The 19,600-nt window shown below is 53.1% G+C and overlaps 1 protein-coding gene across 3 annotated transcripts in view; it reads left to right on the forward strand.

The window, feature by feature from the left end:
- The window catches only part of HAUS5 (HAUS augmin like complex subunit 5), a 49,443-nt gene extending 30,374 nt beyond the window's left edge, over positions 1-19,069 (forward strand). The window contains exons 2-20 of one of the 3 annotated variants that reach the window (XM_016934039.3): positions 8,081-8,364; positions 9,194-9,256; positions 9,332-9,364; positions 9,499-9,523; positions 10,507-10,612; positions 10,692-10,851; positions 12,590-12,659; positions 12,753-12,835; positions 13,321-13,378; positions 13,537-13,661; positions 13,866-13,929; positions 14,033-14,163; positions 14,351-14,513; positions 14,888-14,968; positions 15,069-15,214; positions 15,468-15,579; positions 15,651-15,783; positions 18,060-18,192; positions 18,335-19,069. In XM_016934039.3, coding sequence (XP_016789528.2) covers positions 8,267-8,364; positions 9,194-9,256; positions 9,332-9,364; positions 9,499-9,523; positions 10,507-10,612; positions 10,692-10,851; positions 12,590-12,659; positions 12,753-12,835; positions 13,321-13,378; positions 13,537-13,661; positions 13,866-13,929; positions 14,033-14,163; positions 14,351-14,513; positions 14,888-14,968; positions 15,069-15,214; positions 15,468-15,579; positions 15,651-15,783; positions 18,060-18,192; positions 18,335-18,452 — 1,902 coding nt within the window. In that variant the 5' untranslated portion in view covers positions 8,081-8,266 and the 3' untranslated portion in view covers positions 18,453-19,069. 3 annotated transcript variants of the gene reach the window in all.
- The last annotated feature ends 531 nt before the right edge of the window (positions 19,070-19,600 follow it).

Raw genomic sequence — 19,600 nt, forward strand, 5'->3', positions numbered from 1 at the left:
CAAGAGGTAGAGGTTGCAGTGAGCCGAGATTGTGCCACTGCACTCCAGCCTGGGCGACAGAGGGAGACTCTGTCACAAAAAAAATAAATAAATAAAAGCAGAAAGTGGCCAGGTATAATGGCTCATGCCTGTAATCCCAGTGCTTTGGGAGGCCAAGGTGAGAGGACTGCTTGAGGCCAGAAGTTTGAGACCAGCCTGGGCAACATAGCAAGACCCCATCTCTACAAAAAATTAAAACTGAAAAAATCTAGCTGGGAGAATTGGCTCAAGTCCCAGCTACTAAGGAGGCTGAGGCAGGAGGATCACTTAAGCCCAGGAGTTCCAGCATGTGATGAGCCGTGATCGGGCCATGGCTCCAGCCTGGGCAACAGAGTGAGATCCCATCTCACAAACAAACAAACAAACAAACAAACGAGAAAGCCCAGGTAGCAATGAGAATGAGACTCGCCCAGACAGGCACCCCGGGTGACTGCTCCTGGGGGTGCAGGCCATCCATTGTCCTTTGGTGGCGTCTCAGTCCAAAGGCAATTGTGACCAAATCACAGGGACAGATCAAGTCTTCTCAAAGCAGAGACTGGTGAAACTTTCCAAATCATGGCGGTAGGGCACGCCTTGCATGTTACTGAGAACTTCCTCCTCTCTCTTGACTTTGCAGTCTGAGACCCGGTCATATCTACATGTGTGTTTGGGGCAGGATGGGCAGAGACATAGCAGGAAAGGAAGTCACAGAGGTGTGTCCTACCCCAGCCAGGAAGCAGGCAGCACAGACCGCTGTGGGGCATGCCTGGAGGTTCTTCACCATCTGCTGAGCACCAGCATAACAATGGGACATTGGGACTGTCCACCTGCACTATGCTGTTATCACTAACCAGACAACTGGCTTTCGTGGGATTCACCCTGGGTCCCTGGGGCAGAAAGCACCCTAAGTGCTCAGGGCCTTCCTCTGAAGGGGTCACTTTTTCCTTCATTGTCTTGGGTGATGTAACAAGCTGTGCCAGACTGGAGGAAGTGAGACCAGGTGCCTGCAGTGAGCTACTGAGACGCAGGTGACAGGCACAGCAGTTGCATTATCAGGGAGTTTCCTATGGTCATCTGAACTTCAAGGGAGGTTTTCTGGGGCTGGGCATTCCTTCCTCATTCCCATTTACCTAAATTGGCCCATCCTTGTCTGGTAGGTCAGCACCCAGCAGAGGCTTCTCCCCATGCACAGCACTGTGAGGTTCAGGCACCTGGGCACAGTAACCACAGTGATTCCTGGAAGCTGGTGGGCATGCTATCCTGGGGCCATCTGAACTGGGAAAAGCTGTGTGAGTTCTTGGGGGCCAGCTTGTAGCCTTTTTGGCTGGGGCCAGGTTGAAGGTCTTCCTGGGAACCAGATTCAAGAGCGGCCACTTACATTAAGCGGATAAAGCCCATGACTTACTTGAGCTGCTTAACAGCTGTACCAAAAAGGCACAAACCCATTGAGGATATTGTGAAACATGAATACAGATGATTATTTTATTTTGGTTTGGTTTGGTTTTGGCTTTGAGACAGGGTCACCCAGTCTGGAGTGCAGTGGTGCCATCATAGCTCACTGAAGCCTCAACCTCCCAGGCTCAACTGATCCTCCTGTTTCAAGCCCCCAAGTAGATGGGACTACAAGCGTGCACCACCATGCCTGGCTAATTTTTTTTAATTTTTAATAGAGACAAGGTCTTGCTGTGGTGCCCAGGTTGGTCTCAAATTCCTAGCCTCAAACATTCCTCCCACCTCAACCGCCCAAAGTGCTGGGATTACAGGCATGAGCCACCGCGCCCGGCCATTGCCTTATAATTTTTTACTGATGTCAGATATTGTTAATTTTACAGTGTTGGATGCTGGATTTTTTAAATCTCTATAAATATTCTTGAATTTTGTTCTGGAATGCAGCTAAATAATAGCTTGATCCTTTTGGGCCTTGCTTTTAAGCATGGTTGGTTAGTCAGCATCAGAGAAGTATTTCATCTAGGGCAGGGGCAGGGGTCTCCAAACCCCAAGCCGTGAACCAATACAAGTCCATGGCCTGTTAGAAACCAGGCTGCACAGCAGGAGGTGAGTGGCGCATGGGTGAGCATCACTGCCTGAGCTCCACCTCCTGCCAGATCAGGAGCGGCATTAGATTCTTACAGGAGCGCAAACCCTATTGTGAACTGTGCATATGAAGGATCTAGATTGCGCACTCCTTATGAGAATCTAATGCTTAGGCGGGGCATGGTGGCTCACACCTGTAATCCTAGCACTTTGGGAGGCTGAGATGGGCTGATCACTTAAGGTCAGGAGTTCAAGACCAGCCTGGCCAACATGGTGAAACCCCGTCTCTACTAAAAATACAAAAATTAGCTGGGCATGGTAGCGGGCGCCTGTAATCCCAGCTACTCAGGAGGCTGAGGCAGTAGAATCGCTTGAACCCCGGAGGCAAAGATTGTGCTGAGCCGAGATCGGGCCACTGCACTCCAGCCTGGGTGAAAGAGGGAGACTTCACCTCAAAAAAAAAAAAACAGGGAAGAAAAAAAAAGAGAGAGAGAGAGACAGAGAATATAATGCCTCACGACCTGAAGTGGAACAGTTTCATCCCGAAACCATCCACTGCTCCCACCCTCCATCCCCCAGACTGTGGAAAAATTGTCTTCCATGAAACCAGTCCCTGATGCGCAAAAGGTTGGGGACTGCTGGTCTAGCGCTCACCTTTTGCTGCTGCTGAGGCCAGCTCCTCTACCCAGTGCCCACAGGATTATGAACATCCACTTTCCGTGGCCCTCTGTGGGCTCTGGAGATTGTTCCCTCTAATATTTTCTGATGGCACTTTCTCCACCCTCAGATAATTTCCTCACCCACATCTATTTATGTATTTGTCAGCACTCCACTGACCACTTGAGGGGATCCTCTGCAGATCTCTGGAGTTCTCTCCCTGTACTGTTCCCTCCTCTCCAGTACCCTGCCCTGTGAACCCTGCCTCAGCTTCTCTGGACTCTTAGCTCCATTACCCCAACCTGGTGAGACTGCGGGCTCCAACCAGGTCCCCCCTCCTTGCCCTAGGCCTGGAAACTTTTTCCAGGCAGTAAGCTAGGGCAATCTTAGGGCTCACCTCATTTTCCTTTTCTAAGAGACCATGGTCTTTTGTTGCCTAAGAACCAATGTCTTCAAGTCTAATGTTGCCTACACTTTGTCCCATTTTTAAATTGTTTCAGGATATTTCATCTGGTCCCTATTCCTCCATTTTTAGAAGTGGAAGTGGCCATTATTTTTTTTACAAGTCTTTATTATCCAATCTTTATTGTTTTCTGGTCTGCAATTATATTCTTGATAATTTAAGAGGTATTTGAGTCTTTCGATAAAATGTGTCCACTTACCGAAAAAAGAAATAAGAATGAATCAGGTGTAGGAACAACTAGGTTAAAACAGGGCAGGCACGGTGGCCCACATCTGTAATCCCAGCACTTTGGGAGGCTGAGGCGGGTGGATCACTTAAGGTCAGGAGTTCAAGACCAGCCTGGCCAACATGGCGAAATCCTGTGTCTACTAAAAATACAAAAATCAGCTGGGCATGGTGGCACGTGCCTGTAGTCCCAGCTACTAGAGAGGCTGAGGCAGGAGAATTGCTTGAACCCAGGAGGCGGAGGTTGCAGTGAGCCGAGATTGCGCCACTGTACTCCAGCCTTGGCAACAGAGTGAAACTCCATCTCAAAAAAAAAAAGAAAAGAAAAGAAAAACCAGATAGGCTGGGCTGGAGCCCTGGCTACAAGGGAGGCTGTGAGATTCTGTGACTGCCATCTCCCTTGAGAGTGTGAGGAGAGTTTTATCTGGAGAGATGATGGCCTCCCAGACAGAGAGAGAGAACTCAGATGCCAGGCACCCAAGACCCACAACAGCCCACCATGACCACACTCTTTGCCCGATACGGTTTGGCTGTGTCGCCACCCAAATCTCATCTTGAACTGTAGCTCCCATAATCCTCACGTGTCGTGGGAAGGACCCCCAGCATGGGGGTGGGTTTTTCCCATGCCGTTCTCGTGATCTTGAATAAGTCTCATGAGATCTGATTTTTATAAAGGGCAGTTCCACGCACATGCTTTCTTGCCTGCAGCCATGTAAGACGTACCTATGCTCCACTGTGAGTCCATTAAACCTCGTTTTCTTTATAAATTACCCATTCTTGGGTATTTCTTCATAGCAGTATGAAAATGGGTTAATACATTGCCCATCACACATTTTTTAAGCCAGTCAAATTTAGCAGTGGGGGTTGTATACCAACTTAGTGGCACTAATATGTTCTGATAACCTACTACCATTGGTTCAAACGTGTAAATATACAACCACATCATACATGAAATAGAATGTAGATAGCCAGGCCAGGTGTGGTGGCTCACACCTATAATCCCAACACTTTGGGAGGCCAAGGCAGGCAGATCACCTGAGATCAAGAGTTTGAGACCAGCCTGGCCAACATGGTGAAACTGCATCTCTACTAAAAGTACAAAAATTAGCCAGGCGTAGTGGCACACGCCTGTCATCCCAGCTACTCGGGAGGCTGAGGCAGAAGAATTGCTTGAACCTGGGAGGTAGAGGTTGCAGTGAGCCGAGATTGCACCACCGCCCTCCAGCCTGGGCAACAGAGCAAGGCTCTGTCTAAAAAAAAAAAAATGTGGATAGCCAATAGGTTAAAAACAGTTTCTTAGGAAAACTGATCTTATGTTTCTGCCAAAGCTTACTAACATGCTGGTAATGAACCAAAAAAGTAACAAAAGTATGCCAGTTCATAAAGTGTGTGGAAAAGAAGAGCTCATACCCTTTAAAAGTAGAATGCTTACATAGCTGGTTTCTTTTCTTTGTTTCGTTTTGTTTTTTCTTTTCTTTGAGACTGAGTCTCACTCTGTTGCCCAGGCTGGGGTTGCGGTGGCGCGATCTTGGCTTACTGCAACCTCTGCCTCCCAGGTTCAAGCGATTCTCATGCCTCAGCCTTCTGAATAGCTGTGATTACAGGTGCCCGCCACCATACTCAGCTAATTTTTGTATTTTTAGTAAAGACAGGGTTTCACCATGTTGGCCAGGCTGGTCTCCAACTCCTGACCTCAAGTAATCCACCTGCCTCGGCCTCCCAAAGTGCTGGGATTACAGGCATGAGCCACCGTGCCCGGCCTGCTTTTTGTTTGTTTGTTTTTTTGTTTTTTTGTTTTTTCCTGCTTTGTTTTTTGAGACAAGGTCTTGCTGTGTCACCCAGGCTGGAGTGCAGTGGCATAATCACAGCTCACTGCAGCCTCAAACTTCTGCGCTCAAGCCATCCTCCCGCCTCAGCCTCCCGAGAACCTGGGACTACAGGCAGACACCACCATGCCTGGCTAATTTCTTTTTCTTGTGTAAAGATGGGGTCTTGCTGTATTGCCCAGGCTGGTCTCAAACTCCTGAGCTCAAACAATCCTCCCACCCGGGTCTCCCAAAGTGCTGGAATTATAGGTGTGAGCCACTGTGGTCAACCAATTATTGTTGTTTTAAGAGTTATTTATGTATTTCAGATATTCCTTTCTAAGTGTTTTGCAAATATTTTCTCCTAGTCTGTGACTCATCTTTTCATTCTTTGTTTTTTTTTTAGACAGGGTCTTGCTCTGTTGCCCAGGCTGGAGTGCAGTGGCAGAATCCTAGCTCACTGTAGCCTCTGAACTCCTTGGCTCAAGCAGTCTTCCCACATCAGCCTCAGCCTCCCAAGTAACTGGGACCACGAGCATGTGCCACCACACCCACCTAACTTAAAAAAAATTTTTTTTTTTTAGAGATGAGGTCTCTGTATGTTGCCCAGACTGGTTTCAAACTCCTAGGCTCGAGCAATCCTCCCGCCTCAGCCTGCCAAAGTGATGGGATTATAGGCACAGGCCACTGCACCCAACCTCATTCTCTTAATATGTTTTAAAGGTCTCAAAAATGTTCAGAGCCGGCCGGGCGCGGTGGCTCACGCCTGTAATCCCAGCACTTTGGGAGGCCGAGGCGGGTGGATCACGAGGTCAGGAGATCGAGACCATCCTGGCTAACACGGTGAAACCCCGTCTCTACTAAAAATACAAAAAATTAGCCGGGCGTGGTAGCGGGCGCCCGTAGTCCCAGCTACTCGGGAGGCTGAGGCAGGAGAATGGCGTGAACCCGGGAGGCGGAGCTTGCAGTGAGCCGAGATCGCGCCACTGCACTCCAGCCTGGGCGACAGAGCGAGACTCCGTCTCAAAAAAAAAAAAAAAATGTTCGGAGCCCCCTGAAAAGCTCATAGACCCATGGCAGATGTGGTGTCTAATTGATTTTTTTTTAAATAGCAAAAAAATCTCTACACAGGCAGAAGAATGGGCATATTTGGGGGAAATGGTGGCTGTTGAGAAACCAGACATCCAGAAGTCACAGCTGGCAATCCTTCCTCCAGGAAGCCCACCTGGATCGCATCAGCCCATGGCACTTTCTTCTGCCTCTCAATCCTCGAGAGGTGTTTGAAGCTGGCTTCTGCTTCTCCTGCAAACCTATCTCAGTGGTGATCATTGTCCCCTAGGTCAGAGACCTGAGCTGCCCCTTGGATGTCTCCCTGGCTTCTCACACTCCCGAGACTCCACACTGTCCTCAGCATTTCTCCCAAAACAGCTCTTCCTCAGAGGTCCCTGTTTCAAAGTCCACCCCATCCAATCCCCAGGCCAGAGTCCTGAGCGTCACCCTGAATCCCCTCCCTCCCTGCAGTTCATCAAACTTATGACCCATTTACTCAGCCTCCTCCTCCCTGCCCCACAGCCCCACTCTGGCCCAGCACTGTCCTCACCCTCTACCCCTCATCCTGCTCCAGCCTCCTCCCTGGGTACCCAGCTCTAGTCTCACCCCACCATCTTTCCCCCATTTGCTGACTCAAAAACTATTTATTTATTTATTTTTGAGACAGAGTCTTGCTCTGTCACCCAGGCTGGAATGCAGTGGCATGACCTTGGCTCACTGCAACCTCTACCTCCTGGGTTCAAGTGATTCTCCTGCCTCAGCCTCCTGAGTAGCTGGGACTACAGGCGCAAGCCACCATGCCCAGCTAATTTTTGTATTTTTAGTAGACACAGAGTTTCACCATGTTGGCCAGGCTGGTCTCGAACTCCTGACCTCAAATGATTCGTCCACCTCAGCCTCCCCATTGCTGGGATTACAGGCATGAGCCACCATGCCTGGCCTAATTCAACAACTATTTCGAAAGCCAGGCTCTGAACCAGACACCAAGGACAAAGTGGTGGCCTAGGCAAACACATTGAGTGAAAGGTCCCTAAATGCTGCCATTCCTCAGGGCCTGTCTTCCTCTCCTTTGGGTCTCATACTGACGCCCACAGCGCATCCAGCTCTCTGTCTTGGCCCAGTGGGCTCTCCAGAACTCCAGCCCTACTACTTTCTGGGGCATCCCGCAGACCTCTCACACCTGCTGTGTCCCAAATTGACCCCACCCCTGCTGCTTATTTTTACCATCCCTACCTGGTGGTGCGTCTGTCTCCCCACTCAACTGTGAGCTCCGTACAATAGGGACCAGGGCTGTCGTGGTCACCATGGTGTCCCCAGCATCACCCAGCACAGGGTCAGCTCCCTGAGTTTATGGAATGGTAAGCACGAATGAATGGGAAAACGCATGCCAGGGAAATGTTAGGGTCATGCTCTCTGCCCCTACCCTCCACTCAGACATGAGACACCTGTTTCTGAAATCAAAGAGCAGTAAGTCCAGGATCTCATTGCCTGGTTCCAGTCCTCCTAGGACGCAAGTCCCATTTTGTCAAGAAAATAAAGGGGGTGAGCGTGGTGGCTCACGCCTGTAATCCCAACATTTTGGGAGGCCGAGGCAGGAGGATCGCTTGAGCCCAGGAGTTCAAGAGCCCAGAAGCTGAGACTAGCCTGGGCAACAAGTGAGATCCCATCTCTATTAAAATAAAAGTGTTTAGTTAAAAGAAGAAAAAGAAAATAAATGGAAGCATCAAGGACTGTTTTGCCTCTTTCGGTTTAGCTGGTAGTGAGCGGGAGAACGAGGGAAGGCGGGCGGGGCTGCAGTCTCTCCACGCCCTTTTCATTTCCACTCAAGGAGACCCACCTGGGAAGAGTGAGCGCTGCAAGACCCAGCCTGACCGCGCTAAGATTACTATGCAGCGCCGGAGCCCGCTGTCTGCCCGGCAATAGATGACGTCACTGTTGGCGCGCCCGTGACGTCAGAGGCGGGCGCCACACTTGAAGAGGCTGAGGGAGGCGGTGTCGCCGCCGCGGCGCTGTCATGGAGCTAGCGCAGGAAGCGCGGGAACTGGGTTGCTGGGCGGTCGAAGAGATGGGGGTGCCCGTGGCGGCCCGGGCCCCGGAATCGACGCTGCGCAGGTGAGGACCGCTCCTGGAGTGAGGACTCCCCACCCTGGAGATTGAGTCTCCGGGAGTGAGAACTCCACCCCTCATTGAGGACTCGACCCCCCCCATTCCCCATCGAGAGTGACCCGAGTTACTGAGGGCTCCCTACCCTGGGAGGCTCCCCAGAGTGAGGTCCCTAGCACTGGTGAGGATCCTCCACGAGTTAGCTAAGACCTCGCTCCTTATGGAAATAGGATCTCCAGAGTGAGGCTGTCCCCGCAGCACCTCCCCTCCCCCCCTTAACCTAACCAAGAAGGACACTCAGGAGTTAGCCGTGGCCACCCCATCAGGGATTGAAGCTGTAGGAGTGATGCCCCACGTCTGGTCATGAGATGGCACTTCCTGGCAGTACATCCCCCACCTCCACCTCTGGATGTGACGGGATAACCCTCTCCCAGGAGAAAGGGAGCACCCGCCTCTCCCGCGCTCCCCCACCACCCGCCTTCCCAGGGAATGAGAATAACACCACACTTCGTGCAAACATCCAGTCCCTACAAAAAAAATGTTTTACCAATTATCCGGGTGTAGTGGTGCCTGCCTGTAGTCCTAGCTACTCTGGAGGCTGAGGTGGGAGGATCGCATGAGCCCAGGAGGTTGAGGCTGCAAGGAGCTATGATCGTACCACTGCGACAGAGCGAGACTGTCTCTTAAAAAAAAAAAAAAAAAAAAAAAAAGTTTGGGCCTTCCCTCCTCAAGAAGTGAGAACTCCCTAGTAAAAACTCCCTACCACCATCACCCTAGGAATGAGGATCACACACCCTGTGTGCTGCCCCAGGCATATGCTTACACACTGTCCCCACAGGTTGTGTCTGGGCCAGGGGGCTGACATCTGGGCCTACATCTTGCAGCATGTGCACAGTCAGAGGTAAGCTGGGCTAGAGCAGGGGAGGGGGCACAGGTGAGGCCCATAGTAACTCCTCTTTCTGCCTCTGCACTGTAGGACTGTCAAGAAGATCCGGGGAAACTTACTCTGGTAACTGCTTCTTAAAGCTATCCCCTCCTGTCTTCCCCACTCCCATTTAGCCCTGTCCCCACCACAGCATCACACCTATTGCCCTCCCCCCTGGAAGCCCCACTCATCCGCTGACTCTGGCCTCGTTTTCCTAGGTATGGCCACCAGGACAGTCCACAGGTGAGAAGCATATGCTACAAGATTCTCTTTCATCCGAAAAATGACTTGTAGATCTTCTGCTCTAAGCCCAACCAGGTGCTGGGTGATGCTGGGGACAATGGGTCACAAGACAGCCTTGATCTCCATCTTCATAGGGCTTAAAGTCCAGTGGAGACAGCATTAGCTCAGCCAGGTGCAGTGGCTCACACCTGTAATCCCAGCACTTTGGGAGGCTCACCTGAGGCCTCATCTCAGGTGATGAGATCACCTGAGGGCTCCAGGAAGAGATCAGTACTGGGACAAAGATGTGGTTTGGGAGGCGGATCACCTGAGGTCAGGAGTTCGAGACCAGCCTGGCCAACATGGTGAAGCCCTGTCTCTAATAAAAATAAAAAATTAGCCACGCGTGGTGGCACACGCCTGTAATCCTAGCTACTTGGGAGGCTGAGGCAGGAGAATCGCTTGAACCTGGGAGGCAGAGGTTGCAGTGAGCTGAGATCGCACCACTGCACTCCAGCCTGGGCAATAGAGCGAGACTCTATCTCAAAAAAAGAAAAAAATAAATAAAGAGCATTAATTAGCTGGGCGCAGAGAGGTGGGACATGGATATGTGGCATCAAAGCTGGTGAGAAGAGATGATGGGACAGGTATGGGAGAGATGCTGAGGCCAGTGTGGGACCCAATGGGTGCAAGGGGCTCATATGACACCTAAGGGGAGGCTTCCAGGAGGCCTTGGGACTTCTAGGTGCAGGGCTCCGGGAAGAGATCAGTACTGGGACAAAGATGTGGTTGTCACCAGCACAGACAGGAAACAGGCTGGAAGTGTGGGTAAGACAATCCTAGGAGGAAGGAGGGAGGGAGCCAATACCCTAATGCTTCTGTGTCAGACACAGAAACTGCTGAGCAAAAACCCTCTGCCACCAGTTGAGGAGCCTGGTACCCCCAAAAGACAGGCCAGGCTGAGCCCCGATCAGACCATCTGACCCTGAATCTGATCCTCCCAGGTCCGTCAGAAGCTAGAGCTGGAAGCTGCTGTGACCCGCCTGCGGGCAGAAATCCAGGAACTCGACCAGAGCCTGGAGCTGATGGAGCGAGATACTGAGGCTCAGGGTGAGCCATGGGGCCAGAAGATGGGCACCAGAATGTGGGGCGGGAAAGGTGCTGATGGCCACCCCTGTTCCTCCCACAGACATGGCCATGGAGCAGGCACGTCAGCACACTCAAGACACCCAGCGTCGAGCTCTCCTCCTCCGGGCCCAAGCTGGGGCCATGCAAAGACAGCAGCATAGGCTCCGAGATCCCATGCAGCGGCTGCAGAATCAACTGAGGCGCCTGCAGGACATGGAGAGGTGGGCCTCAGGGACCCACCCTCACCAGGCTGGGTGGCCAGACATTCTCTTAGAGACCTCAGGGCTCTGCCCTGATCCCTTCTTGGGTTCCAGAATTCTGGAACCATTAGGATGGAATGTCCATGAGGCCAGGAGGTTTTGTCATCTCAGTCACCTGTATTTTCAGTGCCTAGAATGATACCACCTGTATACCTAGAACACCAGCCCTGGGGAAACAGCCACAAACAGAGAACATGTCCCTGCCCTCCTGGAGCTTATGCTGTGACACAGAGAAGACAGATAGTAAAGTAGGAACCAAACAGACCCTATCATTTCTGGTAGAGATGAGTGCTGTGAAGAAAAGCCTATCATAGAAGGGAGAGGGAGATGCTGCCCTAGCGAGGGTGGTCAGCGAAGGCCTCTGAGGAGGGGACATTGAGTTGGAAGAGGAATTTCTGTGGAGAAGGAATAGCAAGAGCAGAGGTGGTGTGCTCAGCATGCAGGAAGAGCAGCCAGGAGGCCAATGTCAGCTCGAGTTTCTCAGGCAAGACCGAGAACCTGAGGAGGTGAGGTCGAAGGAGTGGACAGAGAACTGTGGATGATGCGTTGCGATTTTACCCTGACACTGGTTCATGCCCTGGCTTGGCCACTTAAAATTGGGTGACCTTAGGCTGGGCATGGTGGCCCACACCTGTAATCCCAGCACTTTGGGAGGCCGAGGCAGGCGGATTACTTGAGGTCAGGAGTTCGAGACCAGCCTGGCCAACATAGTGAAACCCCGTCCCTACTAAAAGATACAAAAATTAGTCGAGTGTGGTGGCACATGCCTGTAGTCCCAGCTACTCAGGAAGCTGAGGCAGGAGAATCACTTGAACCCAGGAAAAGGAGGTTGCAGTGAGCCTAGATTGCACCACTGCACTCCAGCCTGGGTGACAAGAGCAAAACTCTGTTTAAAAAAAAAAAAAATTGGGTGACCTTGGGCAAGGTATTTAACTTCTTTCTATGTGCCTCAGATTCTAAGATCTGTGGAATGGGGATAATATTAATACCAAGCTTATAGGGTAGGCATGATCGTTAGGTGGAATAAATCATGTGAAGTGCTTAGAGAAGTGCCTGTTAACCATTGTTATTCTGGGTTTGGTTTTTTTGTTTTGTTTTGTTTTGTTTTTTTGAGACAGAGTCTGGCTCTGTTGCCCAGGCTGGAGTGCAGTGGCATGATCTTGGCTCACTGCAACCTCTGCCTCTGGGGTTCAAGCGATTCTCCTGCCTCAGCCTCCCCAGTAGCTGGGATTATAGGCACATGCCACTGTGCTCGACTAATTTTTGTATTTTTAGTAGAGACGGGGTTTCACCATGTTGTCCAGGCTGGCCTTGAACTCCTGACCTCAAGTGATCCACCTACCTCAGCCTCCCAAAGCGCTGGGGTACAGGCATGAGCCACCACGCTGGGCCCATTGTTATTCTGAATGCGCTGGGGAAACATTACCTTATTTTGGACAGATCTGAGCAGGGACATGATCTTCCTACAGTTTTAACAGAATCACTGACTTCTGGGTGGCAAACAGTCTCGTGGAGCAAAAGCAGTGGGGAGGCTAATGCAATATTCCAGCTGGGAGGTGACAGTGGCCTAATCTGGAGACAGCTCCTGAGATCTAGGCTTAGTGATTCCTCTGACCGGCCTTGCTGGCAGTGAGAGGAGATGGGGCACAGACATCTGTTCTCCCGGGGACCCCAGCCCCAGCTGCACTTCTCCCTCCAGGAAAGCCAAAGTAGATGTGACCTTTGGATCCCTCACGTCGGCAGCTCTGGGCCTGGAGCCCGTGGTCCTGGTAAGAGTCCTGGTCATGGGAGAAGGGGCAGGGAGCCTGGAGTCAGGCAGATGCCAGGGTCCCCCTCAGGTCCCTTCCTCCTCTTCTCCCTAGCGTGATGTCCGAACAGCCTGCACCCTCCGGGCCCAGTTCCTGCAGAACCTCCTGCTTCCCCAGGCCAAGAGGGGCAGCCTCCCGTGAGTGTCCCTAGCCCCCAGAGACCCTGCAAAGAACCTGGGTTTTAAGTGGGGGTCTCTTATTTATTAATTCCTCAGACACTGAGCTTCTGGGCTACGTTCTGTAGAAGGGGACTTCCAGGCTGGGAATAGAAGGAGACAGTCTCTCATCACAAACAGTGACAGCCAGGTGGTCAGGGCTGTTGCGGGAGTGAGGAGGCCTGAGAGGCTCTGGGCACCCAGAGGCAGTGCCTTTCCCAGCTAAGAAGGCAGGGAGGGGAGAGGTTCTCTGGTGAGGAGGCTTAGCTGGGGTGAAGGGTCCAGAGAGTGTCCCAGATGAACAACCCATGTAAAGGCCCCAAAGCCAGCAGGTTGGTATAATTGGGGAACTCAAGTCTAACAGGCATAGGGAAGATGACAGCCCCTACCTTATAGGGTGGTGGTGATAACTAGAGGATAATTGACGTGTCTTGTAACGTTCTCTGTCCGCTTACCCAACCCCACAGAACCCCTCATGATGACCACTTTGGCACTTCGTACCAGCAGTGGCTGAGCTCAGTGGAGGTGAGAGGGCAGGGCTCTCAGGAAAGCCACACCCTCCCGCCCCATGATCAAAACTTAGGGTGCCAGGACCTAACTCTTGATGACAGCCCTATTCCCATGGGGTCTCAGCTCACAGCCCTGCCCCGATCCTGCCCTGACTTCACCCTCCCTCCCCCTAGACGCTGCTGACAAATCACCCCCCAGGCCACGTCCTGGCTGCCTTGGAGCACCTGGCTGCAGAGCGGGAGGCAGAGATTCGATCCCTGTGCAGTGGGGATGGGCTTGGCGATACAGAGATATCCAGGTGTGGGGCAGGGTATTCTCACAGTTGGGGAAGGCCATGTGAGTGGGTGAGCTGGGACAGCCTCAGGACCTGGCCCAGCCACCTGCTGATGGGGTAGAACTGAAACCCACTGCCTGGTGGGGTGGCAGGACTGATACTGGCCACCCTCGAGTACCAAGGCAAGGCCACAGCACGGCTCCCTCAGCAGCTCTTCCCCCACCCCAGACCCCAGGCCCCGGACCAGTCAGACTCCAGCCAGACCCTGCCGTCCATGGTTCATCTCATCCAGGTGACCCCAGGGCTCGCCTCCCCACCACATTCCAAGACTTCCTTAATCCCCTCACCCATGGATCATGCCCTGGGTGTACCCTGATTCTGTACCCCGCTTGCAGGAGGGCTGGCGGACTGTGGGTGTGCTGGTCTCCCAGCGGAGCGCCCTCCTGAAGGAGCAGCAAGTCTTGACCCAGCGCCTCCAGGGCCTGGTGGAGGAGGTGGAGAGACGCGTCCTGGGATCCAGTGAGAGGTGGGGGGCTCTCCGAGCAGAGGTCTCTAGGCCATCTCGCTTCTGAGTGTCTCAGCCCATTGGACTTTTTCAGCCTCTGTGGCTCCTATCTCTGCCTCCTCTCCCTGCAGTGTCTCTCCCTGGTTTATGGTCCCTTGTGTGGCTCAGTCACCCTTCTCTCCTTTGCTCTCCTCCACTTGCCCTGCAGGCAGGTGCTGATACTGGGACTTCGGCGCTGTGGCCTGTGGACAGAGCTCAAGGCCCTGCACGATCAGAGCCAGGAGCTGCAGAATGCAGCCGGGCATCGGCAGCTCCTGCTGAGGGAGCTACAGGCCAAACAGCAGCGGATCCTGCACTGGCGCCAGCTGGTGGTGAGAGGCTAGGCCCAGGGCCTTGTGGAGGGCCAGAGGGGAGGCTTGAAAACTATGGCTAAGAACTGGGCCTGAGCCCAGTGTGGTAGCACATGCCTGTGGTTCCAGCACTTTGGGAGGCTGAGGTGGGAGGATCTGAGCCCAGGAGTTCAAGGCTGAAGTGAGGTATGATCACACCACTGCACTCCAGCCTGGGTGACAGAGCAAGATGCTATCACTTAAAAAAAAAGAATGCCGTCACTTAAAAATTAAGAACTGGGCCTCCTAGGCAAGAGCCCAGGTGAGACTCCCAGGCAGAAGCAGGACCTAAGCAGAGAGGCGCACTGAGGCTGGGAGCTGGGAGGAGTGGGTCTCAGGGTATCCTGGTTCCTCAGGAGGAGACCCAGGAACAGGTCCGCCTGCTCATCAAGGGAAACTCGGCCAGCAAGACCCGCCTGTGCCGGAGCCCGGGGGAGGTGAGATGGGAGTTGGGGTGAGGTCTGGGTAGGGCTAGATCTGCCAGGATGGGGCTGGGTGGACTTGTGATGCCCCACCCACCCCTCCCCTTCCCCACAGGTGCTAGCTCTGGTCCAGCGAAAGGTGGTCCCTACATCTGAGGCAGTGGCACCACAGAGCAGGGAGCTGCTGCGCTGTCTGGAGGAGGAAGTCCGGCATTTGCCCCACATTCTGTTGGGCACGCTGCTGCGGCACAGGCCGGGAGAGTGAGACTGGGGCTGCCCCACCCCTGCCCTGCATCCCCTGCCATGGGTGACTGTCACTCCCTGAACCTCCTCAAAAAAGATAACCCCAGACCCCCAGTGTTCCCAGGCTGCCAGACCTCACCCTTGGGTCAGCAGCCCTGGTCTTGGCATCCTAGTCCCCAGACCCACCTTGAAGTTCCTGGGCCCCCAGAGCCTCCAGAACCCAAGGCCTCCTCTCAGTCCCCACCCAACCCAGACTTCTCCCCGCCCGTAGGTTGAAGCCCCTGCCCACGGTCCTCCCATCCATCCACCAGCTGCACCCCGCATCCCCAAGGGGCTCCAGCTTCATAGCGCTGAGCCACAAGCTGGGGCTGCCTCCAGGGAAGGTGAGTGCCCGTCTCCTGTGACTTGTCTCCCCAGCCCCACCCCAGGTGACCGTCCTTCCCTCCTCCTCCAGGCCTCGGAGCTGCTCCTGCCGGCGGCTGCCTCTCTTCGCCAGGACCTTCTGTTCCTGCAGGACCAGCGGAGCCTCTGGTGCTGGGATCTACTCCACATGAAGACCAGCCTGCCGCCAGGCCCTCCCACCCAGGGTAGGTCTGCCCTGCCACCCCATCCAGCCTCCCCGCCCATTCCCACTACCAGCAGCCTCCACGAGTCCTTACCAGCAACCCCATTGTTTACGCAGTGCCCATTGTGTGCTAAGGGCTTTAAACATTCTCCCTTGTTTCATCTGCACGGCAGTCCCATGAGGTAAGTGCTGCTGTTCTCTCCATTCTACAGAGAAGGGAACTGAGACACAGAGGTTAGTAGGTTGCCCAAATGGCAAAGCTGGAATTTGAATCCAGGTGGTCTGAAATGGGTCTGTGCTCCCAACCACTAAGCTACACTGCCGTCGACTTTCCACGTGTTCATTCATCACTGTCACATAGTATACCTCAGCAGTTCAAAGCCTGGGAATCCTCTCTGCCGTCTCTTCCTAGCTGTGTGGCCTCCCCGTGCCTTAGCTTCCTCCTCAGTGGAGTAAGCATGAAGCAATATCTTACCGAGGTGCTGGGCAGATTGAGGCAGGGGACCCACACAGGGCACTGAACACTGCCTGCTATGCAGTAAGCACCCTGTGTCTCCAATGTGATTAGCATCATTGTCTGTGTACACACACAGTCTCTTGGAGTCATGACGATGAGGAAAGGGACTTTTAAGAACCCCAGTTTACAGATGAGGAAACTGAAGGTCAGAGAAGTCATTCATTCCTGGATTCACTCACCAAATACTGGGTGTCTACCAGGTGCCAGCCCAGATGGCTTGATGGGGAGTGAGGAGAAAGGTCCCCACCCCAGGGGTTTCCCCAGATGGAAGTAAAGAGTAAAGAATGAAAGGATAAATACATGGAAGAGGAGAATTGATGAGAAATGAACCGGCAGTGCCAGCAGCACTGGAGGAAGAGACTGTTCAAGCCTCTGAGTTTGGGGCTCCCTGCCCTCCACTTCTTCACAAGGGGAGGGAGCAGTGTGCAGGAGCAATGAGAGCAGCCCCAGACCCCACACGGCCTCTGCCCACCTCAGCCTCTGCCTACCACGCCCTCTGCCCACCTCATGTGTTTTTTGTTTTTGCTTTTGTTTTTTTGAGACAAGGTCTCATTCTGTCACCCAGGCTGGAGTGCAGTGGTGCCATCCTGGCTTACTGCAGCCTCAACCTCCTGGGCTCAAGCCATCCTCCTGCCTCAGCCTCCCGAGTAGCTGGGACCACAGGCATGCACCCCACGCCCAGCTAATTTTATATTTCTTGTAATCATGGGCATCTTGAACTGTACACATCTATCATGGAACTCCTGGTTCTCTCTACTCCAAAAAACAATTTTGTTCCTCTTCTTCTTGGTTTCCTTCCTTGTTAAATTATCTCACCCTCCTCATCCAAGTGCTGCACCCAGAAACCCAGGAGTCATCCTGAATTTCTCCATCACCCTAATCCCCCCACCCTCACCAGCTTCAGCCTCTCAGCAAGCCCTAAGGGTCCCATCCCCAGAGTTCTCCCATTGGTCCCCTGCCCCAGTAATTCCACCTGACGGCAGACGGAGCTGAACAAAGAGCCAGTGTCGTGATCAAGGTCACAGGGCAGGGATGGGATGGGGTCAGGATTCAGGCCCAGCTTGTCTGATCACGCTGCTCGTCTGCACTTGCTGAGCTGGGCCTGTTCTGTGCACATGGAGAGGTAGGCCCAGTCCCAGTCCCAGAGGAAAGCACCGCTAGGGTGAAGCTAGAGCAGGCGGAGGAGGAAGCCTTGGGGCGAGAGTGTTGGAGGGGCCTCCAGGAGGAAAGATACTCTCTACTGTGGGCCCTGGGAATCGGCCAGGCTTTGCCACATCATGAAACTCAAATACCTGCTGAAGGGCTTGGACTCTGCCTTGGGGGCACTGGAGAACCTTGGAGGGTTCTAGACAGGAGGGAGAGCATCAAATTTAGGCTTCAGGAAGATAACTGTGGTGTAGTGCGGAGGGTGAACCAGAGCAGGAGACTGAGGCCTGGAGCAGAGGAGAGGAAGAAACGCTCAGGAGACTGAGCGGACAGGCCATGGAGATTGATGGGCTCTCACGGGGAGGGAGGAAGGCATCCAGAAGGAGGCCTGGACGGGGCTGGGGGTGGTGGACTGCCCTTGAGATGAGGACCTGGGAGGAGGGACAGTTCCTCATCTCAAGGGCAGTCCCTCAGAAGGGGACTTCCAGGCTGGGAAGAGAAGGAGACAGACTCATCATTGGTTTGCGGGAGCTGCTGAGGTCAAGACTAGGGGACTGGAGAATTGGGGACTCATTGCTGTAAGGTACCAGCGAGCCAGAGGACTCAAAGCTGCCTCCTGGCTTTCTCACCCTCAGAGCTGCTGCAGATCCAGGCATCCCAGGAAAAACAGCAGAAAGAGAACCTGGGGCAGGCTCTGAAGAGGCTGGAGAAGCTACTGAAACAGGCGCTGGAGCGAATCCCTGAGCTGCAGGGGATCGTGGGGGACTGGTGAGAGGGGAACGTGCCGCGGGTGGGAAACAGAAAAGTCAGGACTCAAGCTGGGGGCCTGATGAGAAGGAGCAGGCCATGGTTTTGCAGGGAGGGTCTGGAGGGTCAGTCCTTTCCTCGTTGACGCCATGCCATTCCCCAGGTGGGAGCAGCCAGGCCAGGCCGCCCTCTCTGAGGAGCTCTGCCAGGGCCTGTCCCTGCCCCAGTGGCGGCTGCGCTGGGTTCAGGCCCAGGGGGCCCTGCAGAAGCTGTGCAGCTGAAGAGAGGGTTCAAACGGAAGCCAAGAACTTGACACTGCTCACCCCAACACCTCACCTCCCCCAGGACATTTGGAAGAAAGCAGCGCCAGGATTCCTCAGCAGTCGTCCCCACCCGCACCTGCAGTCCCCTCATGTGCTGTTCTGCTGCCCCACTCAGCTCCTGGACCCTGTCCTTTCATCCCGCTAAAGCACCCCCTGAAACCCCTTCATCACTTTCATTCTCAGCAAAAAGTAATTGAGCACCTCCTCTAGGCGCTGGGGAGTCCACACTGAACAAAAGAAACAGAAAACCCTGTCTTCCAGCAGTTGAGTTCTAGGGCAGGGAGACAGAGTTTACAAGATAAGGAAAATATATATGTAGTATGCTGCAAGTTAACTGCTGTGTGGGAAATCCAGCAGGGGGTGGGATGTGTGATTTGAATTGAGGGCCACACTGCCCAGGTCGTGCTCCGTCAAGGGGTGAGCAGGAGCAATGGGGGTGGCTGAGTAAGGGCTTGCAGCTCGAGGCAACAGCACATGCAAAGGCCCTGAGCCAGGATGTGCTGCAATAAGGGCCATTGAGGGGGACAGTATAGGTTGGGGGTGAGGAATGTATTAAAAGATGAGATTGCCTTCTAGTTTGTATAGTTTCTTTTTTTACATGTAAATCAGCCATTTGGAATTTATCCTAGCACATGGATCCAATTTTGTCTTATTTTACATATATCCTAGTAGCACTTACTGAAATTCCCAGTCAGAGTGGCAGTTGCCTCTGAGGGAAGGTGGGTGGCAGGGATCAACTGAGGAGGAGACACAGAAATGTCCTAGCTGATGGGAATGTGCTGTGTCGAGAGCAGTGGCGGTGGCGCAGGTGTAGAGATTTGTCAGAGCTCATGTAGTTGTAGTCTTAAGGCCTGTGCATTTCACTGCGTGGGTTACTTAATTTATAAAGCAAAGCCCTTACACTTTTGAGATGCCACCTTTTTATGCACTAAATTTCCATGTTTAATTGGGTTATATCTGGCTTCTCTCCAGACCTGCTTTGTATTTAACTCTCCATGTGTCATTCCTACAGTAGCTTAATAGAAAGGCTTGTGACACATTGTCATATCTGTTCTTGTTTTCTTTTGTTTTTTTTGGTTTTTTTTTGAGATGCAGTCTCATTCTGT

The sequence above is a fragment of the Pan troglodytes genome, chromosome 20, assembly GCF_028858775.2.
Source record: "Pan troglodytes isolate AG18354 chromosome 20, NHGRI_mPanTro3-v2.0_pri, whole genome shotgun sequence".
NCBI lineage: Eukaryota > Metazoa > Chordata > Mammalia > Primates > Hominidae > Pan > Pan troglodytes.